This window comes from Phyllostomus hastatus, unplaced genomic scaffold (assembly GCF_019186645.2).
Source record: "Phyllostomus hastatus isolate PE091 unplaced genomic scaffold, TTU_PhHast_1.1 phas_contig_152, whole genome shotgun sequence".
Lineage (NCBI taxonomy): Eukaryota > Metazoa > Chordata > Mammalia > Chiroptera > Phyllostomidae > Phyllostomus > Phyllostomus hastatus.
This window is the reverse complement of record NW_025333622.1, coordinates 10,813,631-10,831,693: the sequence shown is the minus strand read 5'-3', so window position 1 is coordinate 10,831,693 and position 18,063 is coordinate 10,813,631. Positions and strand designations below refer to the sequence as shown.

Sequence of the window (18,063 nt, the reverse complement as noted above, 5' to 3'; positions counted from 1 at the left end):
ACGTGTAGAAAGGACAGAAATTGTGCTGATCTTGTGGACATCTTGATCCAGCAACTCAAATGTGGTCAGATGAGTGTGACTGCTTCTCTCCCCCCTCCTAACTTTGGTGTCTGCTTTTCTCTTACTGCTTTCTCGGTGAGGCCAAGTCTGTGTTTTGAGAACAAAAGAAAACAAAGTTTTTACTTGATTAATCAAGTTAGAAACATCTAGAAAAGGGCTTGGCTCTGGTTTACATACCCACCCCTGGGTCCACCACTGTGGCCAGCAGGCAGGACACTTGGATTCAACCCAGGCTTTATGCTTATTTCATTTGGAGGGGGAGAGGTGTACTGAGTAGTTTGTTATCAGAAGTGAGGGGAGGTATGTTGGGGAAATAGCAGTAATAACTAAGGGAAAAGGAACTCGGTCATTTAAGATATCCTGTAGTGGAAACCAGTTATCTTTTGCATTGCCTAAAGTCAAATCTGTATTTTCCATTTGTGGCTTTCTAATTTTTTTCTAGGTTTTTGAAAAAAGTTGTTATTTAATATATCCTCCTTTCTATTTGTACTCCATTTTGAGATAAATTATCTGTTGTATAACATCTTAGTATGGAATAGGAGACTTTTACTTGGCCAGTTGAACAAGTTCTCTTCCAGAAGCTGAACTGCAAAGTAAGTGATGGAAGAATATGTGGCAGCATTTGAAAGGCCAGACAGTTCTTGTGGCTTCTCCTTGATGGTGATTCTGGTCAATTATTCTAGCTTGGTTCTGGTTCTGAGGTCCCTGGTGATTCACTGAGTTTCATATACCCACCCAGGAAAGCCCCTTTTTGCTAATAATGTCCAAAATTAATTTCCATTGCTCAGAAGCAAGAACCTTGCTTTCAGTCGATTGATCTAAGAACTGCCGTTCTTATGAAATTTACTTTAGGGATCTTTAACAAAAGAGGAATCACAAGTACAAACTTCCCTTGTTTGCCATATCTATTGCTTTCCCTTGTTTATAGAGACTGACATCAAATGAAGCCAGGAGGTAACACTAGAATCTTCATGTCTCATGTGGAATTACTAGCCACATACAGCTATTTAAATATAATTTTGAATTATTTTAAAATTTAAAAAATTAAAAATTTAGTTCCTCAGTTCACTAGCCACATTTCAAACAAAAGAGTCAGGGAGCACAGTTGGACTATCAGTCCCTTGAGAATAGGAGTTGATAGTTTTAGTTTTGGTTCTGTCTTAGTTTTGCATTGATATATCTGTGACACTTAGGTCTGGGCCCAGCATTTGTAGGCACTCAGTAAATATTTGAATGTTGAAATGACACATATCAGCTGCCTGCCACAAAAAAACCGAGGCAGTAATCCATAACTGGAGCATTCTGTACTTTGAAGAAAACTTGGAACAGTTCCATCTCACTGTTATTCCATATGTTTCCATTTAAACTTTTCCATGGCTGATTTTTTTTGTACCTTGGCCCTCCAGTCTACCCACTACTTTTACTGCCATTATTTCCATAATTATTTTTAAAATATAAAGTACTGGACCAGGTACTTTCTCATTACTCATCCTTCTTCACCTTTTGACTGCTCTCTACCACCAACCCATTACAGCTCTCCTCTTAACATTTTTTCTGTAACCTCTGAAATCCCTGTTCCATTACAAAAATTTTTAGCAGTCTCCACATACTTTTAAACACCCCCTTACTGAAACCTGACTTTGTCCTGATGGCATATTACCTGGCAGCCCTTTTAAGTGGAAATTATTCCTCCTTTACTCTCTCGACTTGAACAAGGGACCAAGAAAGGAAATCAGTATTTCTGAACACCACTCTTGTTTCCAGACCATCGACTGACCTGTTAAAATGGCCTTTCCTTGGTAGTCTTGCTTCATCCATTATCTTCTTCTTCACTTAAATCTTTAATTTCTCTACCTCAGACTCTTATTTTGTCTTCAGGGTCCAGTTCACATTGCATTTTTCTTATGTAGCCTTTACTGATCTTCTAATGAGAATTAATTGTGTTTTCTTTACTTTCCTCTTGTACTTCTGTTATAAGAATTATTTTATTTTGACTTATTGTAACACATTTTGAATATTCAAAACCTTCTAATCAAGAGACATTGTACTTTATTCCTAAAGCTTAGCACTGTGAAATAATATCTACCTGTTTTGAACTCTTGTTACCATGTATATTCCTAAACCCTGATGATCTCTATTAAAGTTTCTTTCTATTTCTGTTAAATTCTATTATCCCTTGGAATCCTAATGTTTTTCCTTAAAAAAAAAAAAAGAAAGTCTCTTCCCAGTTTTAGATTGTAACCCAGCACTGCTTCAGCAAAGTGAACTGGAGAAAACTTTGTGCATCTGTCTTGTATTCTACCACAGTAGTATTCTTACTCTTTTTGTGTCTTAATGGTAGTCAAAAGCTCTTTGCCATTCGTTTCTTTGGCTTCAATCTTTGTATGGATGTCATAACTGTTTCTCTTTATACTACTTAACTTATTTAGAAAGCTGTTAGGCTACAGATGCTTGTTTAACTGAGTCCTGTTTTATGGATTTACCCAGTGTATTCAGAATCTAAACCAGACCTAAAATAACTTGGACCCTAACTCTGGACTTGAGCTGGGACCCGGTTTTTTTCTCCTTTATTGTCATCTTCATGATTTTGTAGAAAGAGACCTTTATTAACCTATCACCTAAGCATGAAGCTAATAACACTCATAAACATTTAAGGGGAGACATGCACAGAAAGTTTGAGAGATTAATAATATAGCTCAAATTATCAAATAAAGAATATGACTGGTACTGTCAAAGAAGCAAAGGAAGAACAAGATTGGCCTCTTCCTTTAGCTCTGTTGCTCCTGTCATTTGTATGTAAATATCTCAGAAAGCAGTGGGCGTGATAGTTTCTTCCATATCATATTGTCCAATCATCTTACATGTTTAAATGTCTAATCCAGGATTTGGGTTGGTTTGCTCAGTCCATCAGCAAATATTTGTTGAATTCTTATTAGTGTTTAAATCACAGGCCTAGGCCTTTGAGAATGTTACCTTCTCAATGAGCAGTTCTAATTGGGTTGATAAATGCTAAAAATGCCAAACTCAAAATAAGTGCCAAATGAAATATATTTGACATAAGTGTTTGGAGAGTTTTAAAAAATGGAAAGATTGAGGGCTTGTCCTTCAAACCTACTTAGCATAAAGTCTTTCTCATAAGGTTAGTCATTTGGTCACCAGAGAGACTCTGTTTTAGAGCTCCATCTGAGAACATATTCTTTTGAGAAGAACGCAAATTGTGTGTTTATTCATCTCAGGGATGAAATTTATAATATATTCTGTAGAATGCAGTATGTTATCCTGTACTAGATAGTTTTCTTTTAAACCCTGAATTTAAAATCAGTAAAATTGCAATGTAATGAAGTTGGAGAGGGGGATACTAACTTAGGTGTTGGGAGACTTGGGTCCTAGTTTCTTTTCCTTACATTTGCCACATGCTTTATTGTTGCCAAAAAGTTTTACATACATTTTTTGATTACTGTGAAACAAACTCCTGTGGAACTCTTTTAAAAATATATATTTTATTGTTTATGCTAACACAGTTGTCCCAACTTTTCCCCTTTGCCATCCTCCACCCAGCACCCCCTCCCCTACTGTTGTCCATGTCCATGGGTCAAGCATATATGTTCTTTGGCTGCTCTATTTCCTATACTGTACTTTAAATCCTCATGACTATTCTGTAACTACCAGTTTGTACTTCTTAATCCCTTCACCTTTTTTGCTAATCCCCCTAACACTGTTTCCACCTGGCAACCATCAAAATGCTCTCTGTATCTTTGATTTTGTTTCTGTTCTGCTTGTTTATTTATATTGTTTTTTAGATTCAGTTGTTGATAGATATGTTTTTATTGCCATTTTATTGTTCATATTTTTTATGTTCTTAAAGCACACCCTTTAACATTTCATGTAATACTGGTTTGCTGGTGATGAACTCCTTTAGCTTTTTCTTGTCTTGGAAGCTCTTTGTCTGTCTTTCTATTCTCAATAATAGCTTTGCTGGGTAGAGTAATCTTGGTTGAAGGTCCTTGCTTTTCATTACTTTGAATATTTCTTGCCAGTCCCTTCTAGCCTGCAAAGTTTCCTTTGAGAAATCAGCTGACAGTCCTATGGGAACTCCCTTGTACAACTTATTTTCTCTTACTGCTTTTAAGATTCTCTCTTTGTACTTAATCTTTGGTGTCTTGGTGTTGGCCTGTTTGAGCTTATCTTGTTTGGAAGTCTCCGCGTTTCCTGGATTTGTATGTCTATTTCCTTCACCAAGTAAGGAAAGCTTTCTGTCATTATTTTTTTAAGTATATTTTATTGAGTATACTATTACAGTTCTTCCACTTCCACCTTATTTGCGCCGTCCCCCCCCTTGGTAGCCCCCTTCCTGCCAGCGTTCCACCCCTACCTTAGTTCATGTCCGTGGGTTATGCATGTGAGTTCTTTGGCTTCTCCATTTCCTATACTATTCTTAACACCCCCATGTCTATTTTGTTCTTACTAATTATGCTTCTTAATCCCCACACCATTTCTCCCATTCTTCCCCTTCTCTTTTCCAGCTAATAACCCTCCAAATGATCTCCAGACCTATGATTCTGCTCCTGTTCTGATTATTTGCTTAGTTTGCTTTTTTCTTTTTGTTGTTGTTGTTAAGATTCAGTTGTTGATAGTTGTGAATTTGTTGCCTTTTAATGTTCATGGTTTTGATCTTCTTTTTCTTAAATAAGTCCTTTTAACATTTCTTATAATAATGACTTGGTGATAATAAACTCTTTTAGCTTTACCTTGTCTAGAAAGCACTTTATCTGCCCTTCCATTCTAAATGATAGTTTTGCTGGATAGAATAATCTAGGTTGTAGGGTTTTGCTTTTCATCACTTTAATGAATACTTCTTGCCAGGCCCTTCTTGCCTGTAAAGTTTCTTTTGAGAAATCAGCTGATAATCTTATGAGAACTCCTGTGTAGGTTACTCACTGCTTTTGTCTTGTTACTTTTAAGATTCTCTTTTTATCTTTAACCTTTGCATTTTAATTATGATGTATCTTGGTGTGGGCCTCTTTGGTTCTAACTTGTTTGGGACTCACTGTGCTTCCTGGATTTGTATGTCTATTTCTTTAATCAAATTAGCAAAGTTTTCTTTCATTATTTTTTCAAATAAGTTTTCAATTTCTTGCTCTTCCTCTTCTCCTTTTGACGCCCCTGTGATTCAGATGTTGGTATGTTTAAAGTTGTCCTAGAGGTTCCTAAACCTATCCTTGTTTTGTTTGGTTTGGTTTGGTTTGGTTTGGTTTGGTTTGGTTTGGTTTGGTTTGGTTTGGTGTGATTTTCCTTGTTTCTGTTCTGGTTGAATCTTTATTTCTTCCTTATGCTCCAAATTGTTGATTTGAACTCTGGCTTCCTTCCCTTCACTGTTGGTTCTTTGTGGATTTTTATTCATTTTACTTAGTGTGAGCTTCATTCCTTCCTTTATGTTATTGTCATACTCAGTGAGTTCTCTGAGGATTCTGATCACCAGTGTTTTGATTGGCATCTGATTGGCTATCCCTGTTTCACTTAGTTCTTTTTCTGGGGACTTGTTCTGTTCTTTCATTTCAGCCATATTTCTTTGTCTCCTCAATTTGACATCCTCCTTATATTTGTTTCAGTGTTTTAGGTAGAGCTGCTTTTTACTCTCTATTTAATAGTGTGGCCTATGTAGAAAAGGCACTTGTAAATTATGCAGTAGGTAATAGCCTTAGATAATTGTGAGGGCAGGGCAACCAGCTTCACTGTTTTGTGGCTGTATGTGGTGGGAGGAATTGGAGAGGGGACGGTGCCCCTGCCTGGCTTCTGGAGGTTTGCCTGGCACTTGCCCTGTTTCTAGTCACTTTATCCACTTTCTGTATGCAACTGGCACCCTTAGCAGCTGCTACTCTGGTGGTGAAACCCAGAGTGGGTGGATTTGTATACATTCTAAGTCTGTGTGGGCCCTTTAAGTGGCAAAAAATCTGGCAGTTTCTTCTGCTGTCCCAACCCCCACTGGTTTTTACAGCCAGAGCCTGGTGCTAGAACCGTAGACTGTGTCATCTGGCCTGGTGCTAAGATCAGTACTCCCCAAGGTGTCCCTCTTGATTTTTATCCACCATACATTAATGTGGGACCATCGGTTCTGCCACTGCCAGTGCCTCTCTGCGCCATACCCCCTCTGTGTCTGTCTCTGTGACTCTGCCACTCCTACCTGTGGGGATGAATGTGGCTTCTGTAAATTCTTGGTTGTAGGACTCCCATACAGCTTAATTTTCTGATGCTCCTGGATTTTATTTGTCTTGAGATCTGGTTGTAATTCTTTCTGTGGTTGCGTGAGGAGGCAAAATATGTCTACCTCTGCTTCTCTCTTGACTGGAACTCCTGTCATTATATTTTAAAATAGTCTTCCAGTTTCTTGCTCTCTCTCTTCTCCTCCTGGTACTGCCATGGTGTGAGTGTTGGTCCATTTGAAGTTGTTCCAGAGGCGCCTTACATTATTCTTATTTTTTTATTCTTTTTTCTTCTTGCTGTTCTGTTTGGTTATTTTTTGCTCCCTTATGTTCCAAGTCACTGCAAGTCACTGATTAGATTCTCAGTTTTATCCACTGTACTGCTGATTCCCTATAAATTGTTCTTTATTTCAATTAGTATATTCTTCATTTCTGACTGGATCTTTTTTATGCTGTTGAGGTTCTCACTGAGTTCTTTGAGCATCCTTATAACCAGTGTTTTGAACTCTGCATTTAGTAGGTTGCTTGTCTCCATTATGTTTAGTTTTTTTCCTGGAGTTTTGTTCTGTTTTTTGATTTGGAATATGTTCCTTTGTCTCCTCATTTTGACAGCCTTCCTGTGTTTGTGTCTATGTATTAAGTAGAGCTGCTATGTCTCCTGGCTTGGTGTAGAGTGGCCTAATATAGTAGGTGTCTTGTGGCACAGCCTCCCCTATTACTCAAGCTGGATACTCAGGGTGTGCCCACTGTGTGAGCTGTGTACACCTTCCTGTTGTAGTTGAGCCTAGGCTCCTTGATTGCTATTGGCACATCCAAGGTCAGCCACCTCCTGTGTTCTGTCCGGGGTCACACAGCATAAGCTACAAAGCGATCTGCAGATGGCTGCTACTTGGTCTAGTCTTGGAAGTGTCCATTCAAGACCAAGCTGTGAACCAAGGCTGGCTGCTGCTAGTGCTGGGCCTGAGGCAACTTAGTGAGAGGTACAGGGCTCACTGGAGCCAGATGCTGTTTGTTTGAGATAACTTAGAAAAATCTGAAGCATGAGCCCAGACAAGCCATTCATATGGAAAAGCCACTGGAAACAGCTTAGGTGGGCCCTTAAGTTGGGTGGGACAGGGCCTCAGGGAATCACCAGGTTAGGACAAAAAGAGTGACCCTTGTTGGAGTCTCAGATATGTCACCTGTCTGCCAGCTCTTTGAAGGGAGGACAAGTCAGTTTCTTTCTATGTCTCTGATGTCTTTCAATCTGCTGTTCCTGCTCTGGAGCTCAGAGGGAGTAAATCTGGGTAAGTCTGTGTGGAGGACCTTTAAAAGGAACTGCTAGGGAGTCTAGAAGTTTCTGTCTTCTATAGCCTCAATCCCTGCTGGTTTTTACAGCCAGAAGTTATGGATATTTATCTTCCTGGCACTGGAACCCTGTGTTGGGTCCCCTAGTGTGGGGCTGGGATCTGTAACTCCTGAGATATCCCTCCTGATTTTTATTCACCACACAGGGGTGTGGGACCAGCCTGTTCTGCATCTTCACCCCTCCTACTAGTCTCCGTGTGGTTTCTTCTTCAATTCTGCATTTGTAGGACTTCCATTTAACTTGATTTATGGTGGTTGTGAATGATGGTTGTTTGGTAGTTTAGTTGTAGTTTTGATATGGTTGTGTGAGGAGCCAAGAGCTGTTTTTACATACAATGCCATCTTGGCTGGAAGTCCTAGGTCCTTTTTTGATTTGGCCACTTGGTAGCCATGTGGTTTAGCCTAAGTTTGTTAAATGTTAATGTTTTATCTGTAAAATTGGAATAATAAAGATGACTGCTTATGCTTATAGGTTTGTTGTGAGAAATTACTACAATGAAAATTGGCCCACCTTAATGAAAAGCCTATAGGCATTAATGATACAGTTTGGAGCTCCCTAACCTGGTCATGTTAAAGTGAAGTAGCAGGACATCAAAAAGCATTGTAAAACACTGTATGGTCGTAAAGTTTCTTCTCCTAAAGTGGATTACTTTCTGATGCCTTAGCAACACATTATGTGCTCTTCCACCAAAGACCATCTACTCAGGCTGTTCCCTATGTTTATCAAACTCCTATCTATCAGATTTTAATCTCCAGGAAGTTTTCTCTCATCTTCCTAGACAGACCTGATTTCTCATCTTCTCTATGACCATAGTTTGTAGCTTTTTCCATAGCAAGAGCAGGAATTTATGTTAAATTTTAGTTATATGTGAACGTGATTTTGATACCTGAAATCAAAATCTTTATCATTTTATCTACCAGTTTTCAAAGCACAGTGCCTCGTGTTAGTGCAGGGACTCAGTAAAATGGTTCTCTAATTCAGTGAACTATATGGACTGTGGATCCTTAGTAATGTCTTTTGTTGCGTTATGATTTTCAGGTTAAAACTTCAACAGCAAATTGTGAATACTGAAAATGCAGAAAAAGAGAAAAATGAAAATTCTGAACTGAAACAGGTATGATTTTTAGCAAACATTTTGCTGTATTTTTTAAATGTTTTTTAAAATCTGTATTCCGAATCTTTATTGGAATTTTATATATCGATATTCTAAAATCTAATCACTATAATCAATAATGTGATGATGAACTTGATACATAAAGATAAATGTTTAAATCTCTTTAAACTCTAGTGAACTTCTTTTGTTAACTGCTGTTTTTCTTAAGATGTTTATACACTGTGGCCCATGGTGAATTTTTTTAAATCATAGTTTAAAGGATAGTATTTTGATATTCTTAATTTTGAAAATTGAGTCCTGGCTGGTGTGGTGCTGACCTGTGAACTGAAAGGTCACCGGTTTGGTTCCCAGTCTGGGCACATGCTTCCACTGTACCAGGTTCCTGGTTGGGGGTGTGTGAGAGGCGACCAACTGATGTTTCTCTCACACGTCAATGTTTCCCTCTCTTTCTCCCTCCTTTCCCTTCCCTCTGAAAATAAATAAATAAAATCTTTTAAAAAAAGAAAATTGACTTGAAAAATCATCTGGTTTTTAAGTTCCTTGTGTGCTTGACTCGTATCTTCACATTTCTCATTCCGTGAGCTATTCCTCATAGACCTGTGAAATCTGAGAGTTGTACTTTTGGAAGGGAGTTTATATTGTAACTAAAGTTACTTGGATTCAGGAAAGATTTATATATGCAGAACACTGAAAAGGGTTCTTTACTAAATTATATATATATATATATGTTTTTTTTTTTTGCTTAAAGTGTTTTTTTTTTCTTTTAAATTATGAAGTAGTGAGGATTTTATTTTTAGGATTTGTATTTACGCAGTAGCTGGCGTTGCTTTGCATATGAAGTTAAAGTTTCTAAGTCTCAACTAGAAGGGCATAATGTTTGATACTCTGAGAGAAGTTATCTAGTATCATTGGCATTGGGCTTTCTGTCATCTAAGGAGAAATAATAAGTTCCTTGGAGGTTGCTTGTTCAGTTAGCTGTGATGCAGATTTAGGATTTACAACTCCAGTTAAAAAGAAAGACTTGAATAGTTCTTCATGGAGAAATTCATTCTACAATAGAAATCGGAGATTTTCATACCATAACATACCATTTTACATTATTCTGCTGTCAGTTGGTCTTTGGATATATAGTCCTATCTTATTTGGCTTTGCTACCATCAGGAATCTGGTTTCTTTTGACTCTTGAGTCTCATAATTGGTTCTTTAATCCTGAGGCTCTTGATTCTCTGCTTCCAAACTTCTCTCAGAGGATGGCTATAAGTTAAAAGATAGTAAAAGAAAAATGAGGTCTTGTGAGGAAGTCTTACTGTGTCCCAAGTGAAGATTATTTGGATATAATTTATAAGTGATATGAATCTTCCCAGCCTGTTAATTTGTAACCAGATAATTACAGGCATACATGGGAGATATTGAGGGTTCTGTTCCAGACCACTGCAATAAGGCAAATAGTGCAGTAAACTAAGTCAGAATATTTTTGCTAGTAGGCGGCAGGGTTGCGGGGGTGGGGGGTGTCTTGCCTTGAATCTGTAAGAAAAAAAAGTACAATATCTGTGAAGCACAATAGAGCAAAACACAGTAAAACAAGTAATACGTGTAGCTACTTTTCACGTGCAAAATACTCCCAAGTAAAGGTAAATCTCTCTGTTCTCCTCTAATAAACCTTCTCCCCACTCCCAGTACCTCTTCCAGCCTGCTCAGTTTTAGAAGAAGGGAAGAGGACTAAGTGGCAGATTTAGGAATATAGTTGTTGATTGTTTCTGGTTATATTAAGAAATGATCCTGTGCTAATGGAAACGAATGCTGCTATTTATTGTTTCATTTCCGAGTGTCTTCACGGGCACATCAATTGGGTGGGTCATTTGTGAGGGAAGATGCATAGTATCCTCTGCCTCTGACACTCTACTAAATTTTCTTAGTGACCTTAACATTTCTCTTCTTTCTTTTATTTTTAAGCAAATCAGTAGTTTGCAGATCCAAGTGACCTCACTTACACAATCAGAGAATGAATTGCTGAATTCAAATCAAATACTGAAGGAAATGGTGGAGAGGTTAAAACAGGAATGCCGAAATTTAAGAAGCCAAACTGAAAAAGCACAACTAGAAGTTGAAAAGTAGAGTTTGCTTTTTTTTTAATGTACAGCTATTTCTTTTTTTTCTGCTATGCTTTATATAATTATGTCAATAATGATTCCATGTTGAATGTGTTTTGGGAGCTACTTAAAAATACCCTTTGACAATATATAGTGAGTAATGCACTTTCTATTTCTAGAAAATTGGGTTTATAGACTTTTGAATTCTTTAAAAAAAAAAAAAAAAGACTTTTAGGGAAGACAGCCCTTTAAAATTCTCCCTGACCACAGTATTCTGAAAACCCTTAAAGAACAACTTTATTTTTTGAGTAAACCAATACATTTCTTCAACACATTTCTTTATCTTCAGATATTTCTTAAATATCTGTATTATTTTTCTGAATGCCTTATAGGTAGTAAGTTTGATTATACCTGTGATAATATTTGTTTAATCTTAAGAGTTAACATCCATGTTTTACATCCATTCTTCCGACAGGACATTGGAAGAGAAACAGATACAGTGGCTGGAAGAAAAGCATAAGCTTCACGAACGTATTACAGACAGAGAAGAGAAGTATAATCAGGCCAAAGAGAAACTGCAGCGGGCTGCGACAGCGCAGAAAAAGGCAAGTGGTTCTTATCGGAGTGATTTCTACAGAGTAGAATATAATTAACTACTTTAGGAGAATAAGGTGTATAATTAAAACTGAGATTTTACTGAAGTTTAATTCGATATTTAAACATGACATTTTAGCATTATGGAATGCTAAAAGTAGTATAACATTGAGATTAGAAAATAGCATTTACAAATGGGAATTCTAGTGTTTTATAATCAAATATAAATGCTTGTGTTGTTGTTTTTCCCTGTGTATATCACTTTTCTTTCTTTCAGGCCATGGAAGTACTGGGCTTTGTATGGGTAGTATTAGGATATCAGTGAATTTTCTTATGGCTTGGGATGATGTTAGAAGTTCTCCTTATGCTTTCTTTTACCATTAGATGCCTAGAAGCCACTAAAGCCAAATGTGAGCTGGAGATCACCAGAAATTATAAGAGCTGATTTGATCTTTCACAGAGCAATTTTTGTGTTGAGGTTTTAGAGATAAGTATCTTAAATATCAGATTCTAATTATTGAGGTTAGTTTGGGTTGACTTCTGTTGGTACACAAGTGACATCCAGTGGTGAGAGAGATTATCAACTAATCACAGGTATACCAGAAAGCGAGGAGGAGATGGTATTTTAAGAAGCCTGCAAAATAACCTTTCATTAATATTGTGATCTAGGCTGAATTATTTTCCTACTGAAATATCTGCCAAATGATGGGTATGAGCATAGTAAATATCCATTTCACTTTTTAAAGTGTGATGTGTGGATTATGGTTTGAAGCCATAGAAATTGTTAGGCTCAACTAAGTGAATAATCATACCAAGAACTGTTCCACCATGTATGACACTGCCCTAAGGGCTTACAACTTGAAGTATAGAAGTATATATAATTTTAGGGCTGGAAGGAATTTAGCATTCAGATAATTTTTCAGATTAGGAAACTAAAGTGGTAGGTAGTCAAGATCACTTGACTAGTACGGATCATTGCTGTGATTAAAACCTGTGCACCTTTTTATTCTCAATCTTGTGCTTTTTTTTTTTTTGGCATTATTACTCTTTTATTTTCCCACTTTCTTTGATTCCAAATACTTTACTGTTTTTCTCTTTCTTGTTGGCATAGTACACACGAGTGTTGTTTCTTGTGGCAGAATAATCACTATGAAAATAATTTCTTTACTTCAGATTCTTCCCTACTCAAGTTAAAGATATGAAAATTTTGGCTATAATAATAAATATAATTCATAAGAGTGCAACAGACATTTTAGGCTCTTTAAAGGACAAAAATTTTAACTTTTATGCAGAAAGACTAAAAAAAGTCACCAAATTTTAATTCTAGTAGAAAGCATAATTATTTAGAGCTACTTTCCTGTGAAAGGTTCTTATAACTGGGGAATAGCAGCTTTATTTTTCCCCCTGGGCTAAATAAGGTGCCTCACTGTTTTTTTTTGACTCTGACCTTGTAAGTACAAAGCTTAGATCATTTCTGGTAAGTGTTTTTTGACAGAGTCTTTGGGTAATGATATTTGCCGTGCTGATCTGTTTGGAAAAGTTTGACCCAGTATCTGGAGTTGGGACGCTCTTCCGTGAGTGATGGCCTCTCCACAGTTTCGCCACACATTGTCGAAGTGTGGATATGAGGATAGATCTGGTATGAGCACAATGAGTTGTGCTTCTCCTTTTGAGTCACTTAAAGTGACAGCTTGTTATTTTCACTCAAAGATATATCTCTGAAATAATCCTTGGTTAGATACTGTTATGAATTTTTTTAAATGAATCATAGTCTTGAAGTTGTAAAATACCTGTTGACTATGTTGTGCAGCCTAGTATTTATGCTGAGGGGAAAATAAAAGCCATGATTAATTTCTGCCCTCGACGACCATATAATCTAATTGGAGAAATAAGATAATGTGCAATACCTAAAGAATATTAATCACTCCCAGGTGCACACAAACATTTCAGCACTAGTGTGCCAGAGAGGAGAGAGCTTGAAGACAGAGAGGCCAATTAGGAAGCTATTATAGTATATTTAAAATGAGGTAAGAAGTCCGGAATTTGGGCTTGGGGTATAGGAATGAAGATGAAAAAATGGAAGTATTTTATCCACAAGAGGGTACAGTTAGAGTTATATAATGGACTTAAGAACATGTGTCAGTTGAGTAGAAGGAGAAGATACATTTGACTAAAAACATGTCAGATATGAAATGATGTGTCCATGTAAACATGTCCTGGACTCTTAAGTGAAGATACTGTATAGATAACAAGAAATTGTGGGATTTAAGTCTTGGAGATGAGTCATTCAGACTAGAGATGAATAGACACTTGAGAGTTTGGAGATGGTGGAAGATTTATTAAGAGGACTAAGAACTAAGCTGACTTAAAAGAGAAGCTTGATTTACTGGAGAATGGTCATAGAGGTAGAAGCTATAGTGTGATGTGGTAGAAGCCACAGGAAAAGGAAGATCTCAGAGATATGTGGTCTTTAAGCATGATTGTGTAAGAGTTCTTGAGCTGTGACCAGTGTGGCTCAGCTGGTTGGGCATCATCTTGCAAAGCACAAGGTCACCAGTTCAGTTTCTGGTCAAGGGCACATGCCTGGGTTGTGAGTTTGGTCCCCAGTCAGGGCACATGTGAGAGGTAACTGATATCATTTCTCTCACACATTAGTGTTTCTCTCCCTCTCATTCTCCCTCCCTTTCCTTCTCTCTAAAAATAAATAAATGAAATCTTTAAAAAAAATAAAAGTGTTCATTGAATTTGGTTAGAAGGTGATAAAAGGGGAATCCTAGCTCTGATTCTTCTATCAATATTCTCTTTTTCTACTACTCCTTTGTGTTGTAATGTTTAGAACACTAAGGCATTCATTTGACTGTCCTGTGACGGTACCTGAAAGCTGAAGTCAAAATGAAAGTCAGTCCTTACAACCCCTTGGCCCTCTCCACTTGCATTTCTTCTAGTAGAACATCATTCTTTTAATCACTTAGGCTTCAGATGTTTGGTCCCTCCTGAAGGATCTCTTCCCCCAAATCTAGTCAATTATTCTATTAGCTTCCTAGGGCTAATTACTAAACCCTGTGTGGTCTTTTTTTAATAAGTTGCTTAAAACAATGGAAATTTATCACTGTTCTGGAGGTTGAAAGTCCAAAATCAAAGTGCAGGTAGGACCGTGCTTTCTCCAAAGGAAAATCCACTCCATGCCTCCCTCCTAGTCTCTGCTGGCTGTCGGCAGTCCTTGGTGTTCCTCAGCTTTTGGATACATCACTTCCCTCTCTGCATCTGCCTTCACAAGGTATTCTCCTGTGTGCCTGTGTCTGTGTCCAAATTTCTCTTTATAAGGACACCCTCATACTGCATTTAGGGCCTGTCCTAATCCAGTTTAAGGTCATCTTAACTTGATTATATCTATAAAGACCCTTTTTTCAAGTAAGGTCACTTTGGAGTATTTTCCAACACCACCAACCAATTTTCTAATACTCTGGACACCACCTGGGTGTCCAATAATTCATTTAAATTCTGACACCACATCAGATTCCACAAGTTAAAGGGTTCGATCTTACAAGACTTCCCTCACATCAGACACTAATTCCTAGGCCACCAGTACTTCTGACCAACTGGCTATAAATTAGGAATTCACATGACTCTATCCTTAGGTTTTTTTTTCAATATTTTAAATATATTTTATTGATTATGCTATTACAGTTGTCCCATTTTCCCCCTTCATTCCCCTCCACCCTGTACACCCACTCCCACCCATATCCCCTCTTTTACTCATGTCCATGTGTCATACTTATAAGTTCTTTAGCTTCTACATTTCCCATACTATTCTTACCCTCCCCCTGTCTGTTTCCTACCTACCATCTATGCTACTTATTCTCTGTACCTTTTCCCCCTCTCTCCTCCTCCCACTCCTCTGTTGCTAACCTTCCATGTGATATCCATTTCTGTGGTTCTGTTCCTGTTCTAGTTGTTTGCTTAGTTTCTTTTGGTTTTGCTTTAGGTGTGGCTGTTAATAATTGTGAGTTTGCTGTCCTTTTACTATCCATGGTTTTTTTTAATCTCCTTATCTTAGATAAGTCCCTTTAACATTTCATAAAATAAGGGCTTGGTGATGATGAACTCCTTTAACTTGACCTTATCTGAGAAGCACTTTATCTGCCCTTCCATTCTAAATGAAATCTTTGCTGGATAGAGTAATCTGGGATATAGGTCCTTGTCTTTCATGACTTGGAATACTTCTTTCCAGCCCTTCTTGCCTGCAAGGTCTCTTTTGAGAAATCAGCTGACAGTCTGATGGGAACTCCTTTGTAAGTGACTATCCCCTTAATCTCTTGCTGCTTCTGGGATTCTCTCCTTCATTTTTACCTTGGCTAATGTAATTATGATGTGCCTTGGTGTGTTTCTTCTTGGGTCCAACTTCTTCGGGACTCTCTGAGCTTCCTGGACTTCCTGGAAGTCTATTTCCTTTGCCAGAATAGGGAAGTTCTCCTTTATTATTTGTTCAAATATGTGTTCAATCTGTTGCTCTACCTCTTCCCCTTCTGGTACCCCTATAATTCGGATGTTGGAACCTTTAAAGATGTCCTGGAGGTTCCTAAGCTTCTCCTCGTTTTTATTTTTGAATTCTTATTTCTCCGTTCTTTCCTGTTTGGTTGTTTTTTTCTTCCTTCTGGGACCAGAAGGTATCTCTATTGTTTTGAGTCTCAGTTTCCTTCCCATCACCATTGGTTCCCTGTGCATTTTCCTTCATCTCTTTTATGGTAACCTGCATTTTTCCATCTACTTTGTGACCAAAATCAACCAATTCTGTGAGCTTCCTGATCACCGGTGTTTTGAACTGTGCATCTGATAGGTTAGCTATTTCTTAGTCACTCAAAAGGATGAGTTCTGGGGTACTGATTTGTTCTTCTATTTGGGCCATCTCTCTCTCTCTCTCTCTCTCTCTCTCTCTCTCTCTCTCTTTTTTTTTTTTTTGGTCTGGTCACTCCTGTTATGGTGAGGGGCAGAGCCTTAGGTTTTCACCAGGGCTGGGCACCCCAGTCACTAGATTGTGACATTGTATGTGGGGGTGGGGGTGGGGGTGGGAGGGAACTATGGCGGTAGCTCCGCTCTCCATGGGACTTCAGTCCCTTCCCTGGGATCCTGGTTTGTGCACTCTACCCTGCCCCACAATTGCCACCTCACTGGGTCCGCCAGCTGCCACTTGCGCACTCAGGGTCCACCTGCTGCGATCTTGCGTGCCCCAGATGCCTTACATGCTCCTGGTTGCCTTATGCACCCAGTTCTCCCTGTTCTCCACGCCGTGACCTGCGCCTGCCGCGCCCAGGTTCTTGTCTTCGCCCCTCCTACCGGTCTGGATGAACGGGTCTATTTCAACTTCTTGGCTGTCTGACTTCCATTCAGATAAATTTTCCGTCAGTTCTGGGTGTTATTTTGCCTCTAAATTGTTGTTGTTCCAATCTTGGTTGTGCGTGGAAGTACAGTGCATCCACCTATACCTCCATCTTGGCCAGAAGTCCTTGACTCTCTCCTTAGGTTTGATAATTTGATAGAATATCTCATAGAACTTAGGAAAATATTTTACTTATATTTACCAGTTTATTATAAGGGATACAACTAAGGAACACCAAATAGAATAGAAGCATAGGGCAAGCTGTGTAAGAGGAGAGGTATAGGGGCTTTCATGCCTTCATAGCGAGTCAGTGTGTTCACCAACTTGGAAGCTTTCTGGGCCTCCTTGTTCAAGGGTTTTTAAGGAGATTAATCTCTGTCCTCCCTTCCAGAAGTAGAGGTTGGGGGTAGGGGGTGGGGCTGAAGGTTCTCATCCTCTTACCCTTGGTCTGTCTGGTGACCAGCCCCATCTCGAGGCTCTCTAGGGGCCCTGCCCTAAGTCACCTTGGTAGTCTAAACTCAGGTATGATGGAAAAGGGCTGGTTATGAGAAACAAAAGAACTCCTCTCCTGCTGGAAATTATTCCAAGGGTTTTAGAAGCTCTGTGCCAGAAACCCAGGACAAAGATAAAATACATTTATCATATCATAGTTACAGTCTGAGGTTCTGGGTGGACAGGAGTATTTGGGAGACACTATTCAATCCCACACAGTCACTGGAGCATGTGAATTCTTCCTTTATGATGCCTCTCACATTTTCTCCCACCCCATTTCTTTTTATTTCTATTCTATTGCTAACATCCTAGCTTAGACTCTCTTCACTACAAGGTTTCTCTGTATTTATTTAGCCAATTTATTCAAGAAATGTATTGAGAACCTACTAGGTACCAGGTAACTTTTATTCACAGGAATACAGAAATCAAGACCCCAGTACTGGGGAGTTTACCTTGTAGTGGGTGGGAGACATAGAGTAAAGAAACAAATACATAACAGGTGGAGATATGTGCCAAGAGGAAAGAAGAGGGATAGGAGATGATGCTGTTTTATGTAGGTGGTCAGGAGGGGTTCTCTGGTAAGGTCACATCTGAGCAGAGACCTAAAAGAAAGGAAGGAGGATGGCATGTTTTACATGGAGGGGAAGACAGTTCCAGACAGACGGAGTGTGAGTGAGTGAAAGAGAAAGTGAGCAGTGTGTTTGGTCTGTAAAAGGAATAAGAGGAGGAAAATTATAGGATGGTTCAGTAGCAAGGGGAAAATCGATTTGCAGGAATGATATCCTGTA

At 38.5% G+C, this 18,063-nt stretch overlaps 1 protein-coding gene across 3 annotated transcripts in view; it reads left to right on the top strand.

The window, feature by feature from the left end:
- The window catches only part of CEP83 (centrosomal protein 83), a 130,296-nt gene that overhangs the window by 101,588 nt on the left and 10,645 nt on the right, over positions 1-18,063 (top strand). For all 3 annotated transcript variants that reach the window (XM_045830521.1, XM_045830519.1, XM_045830522.1), the window contains 3 exons: positions 8,647-8,722; positions 10,676-10,833; positions 11,288-11,417. In XM_045830521.1, the coding sequence (XP_045686477.1) occupies positions 8,647-8,722; positions 10,676-10,833; positions 11,288-11,417 (364 nt within the window). The remainder of the gene's footprint in view (positions 1-8,646; positions 8,723-10,675; positions 10,834-11,287; positions 11,418-18,063) is intronic.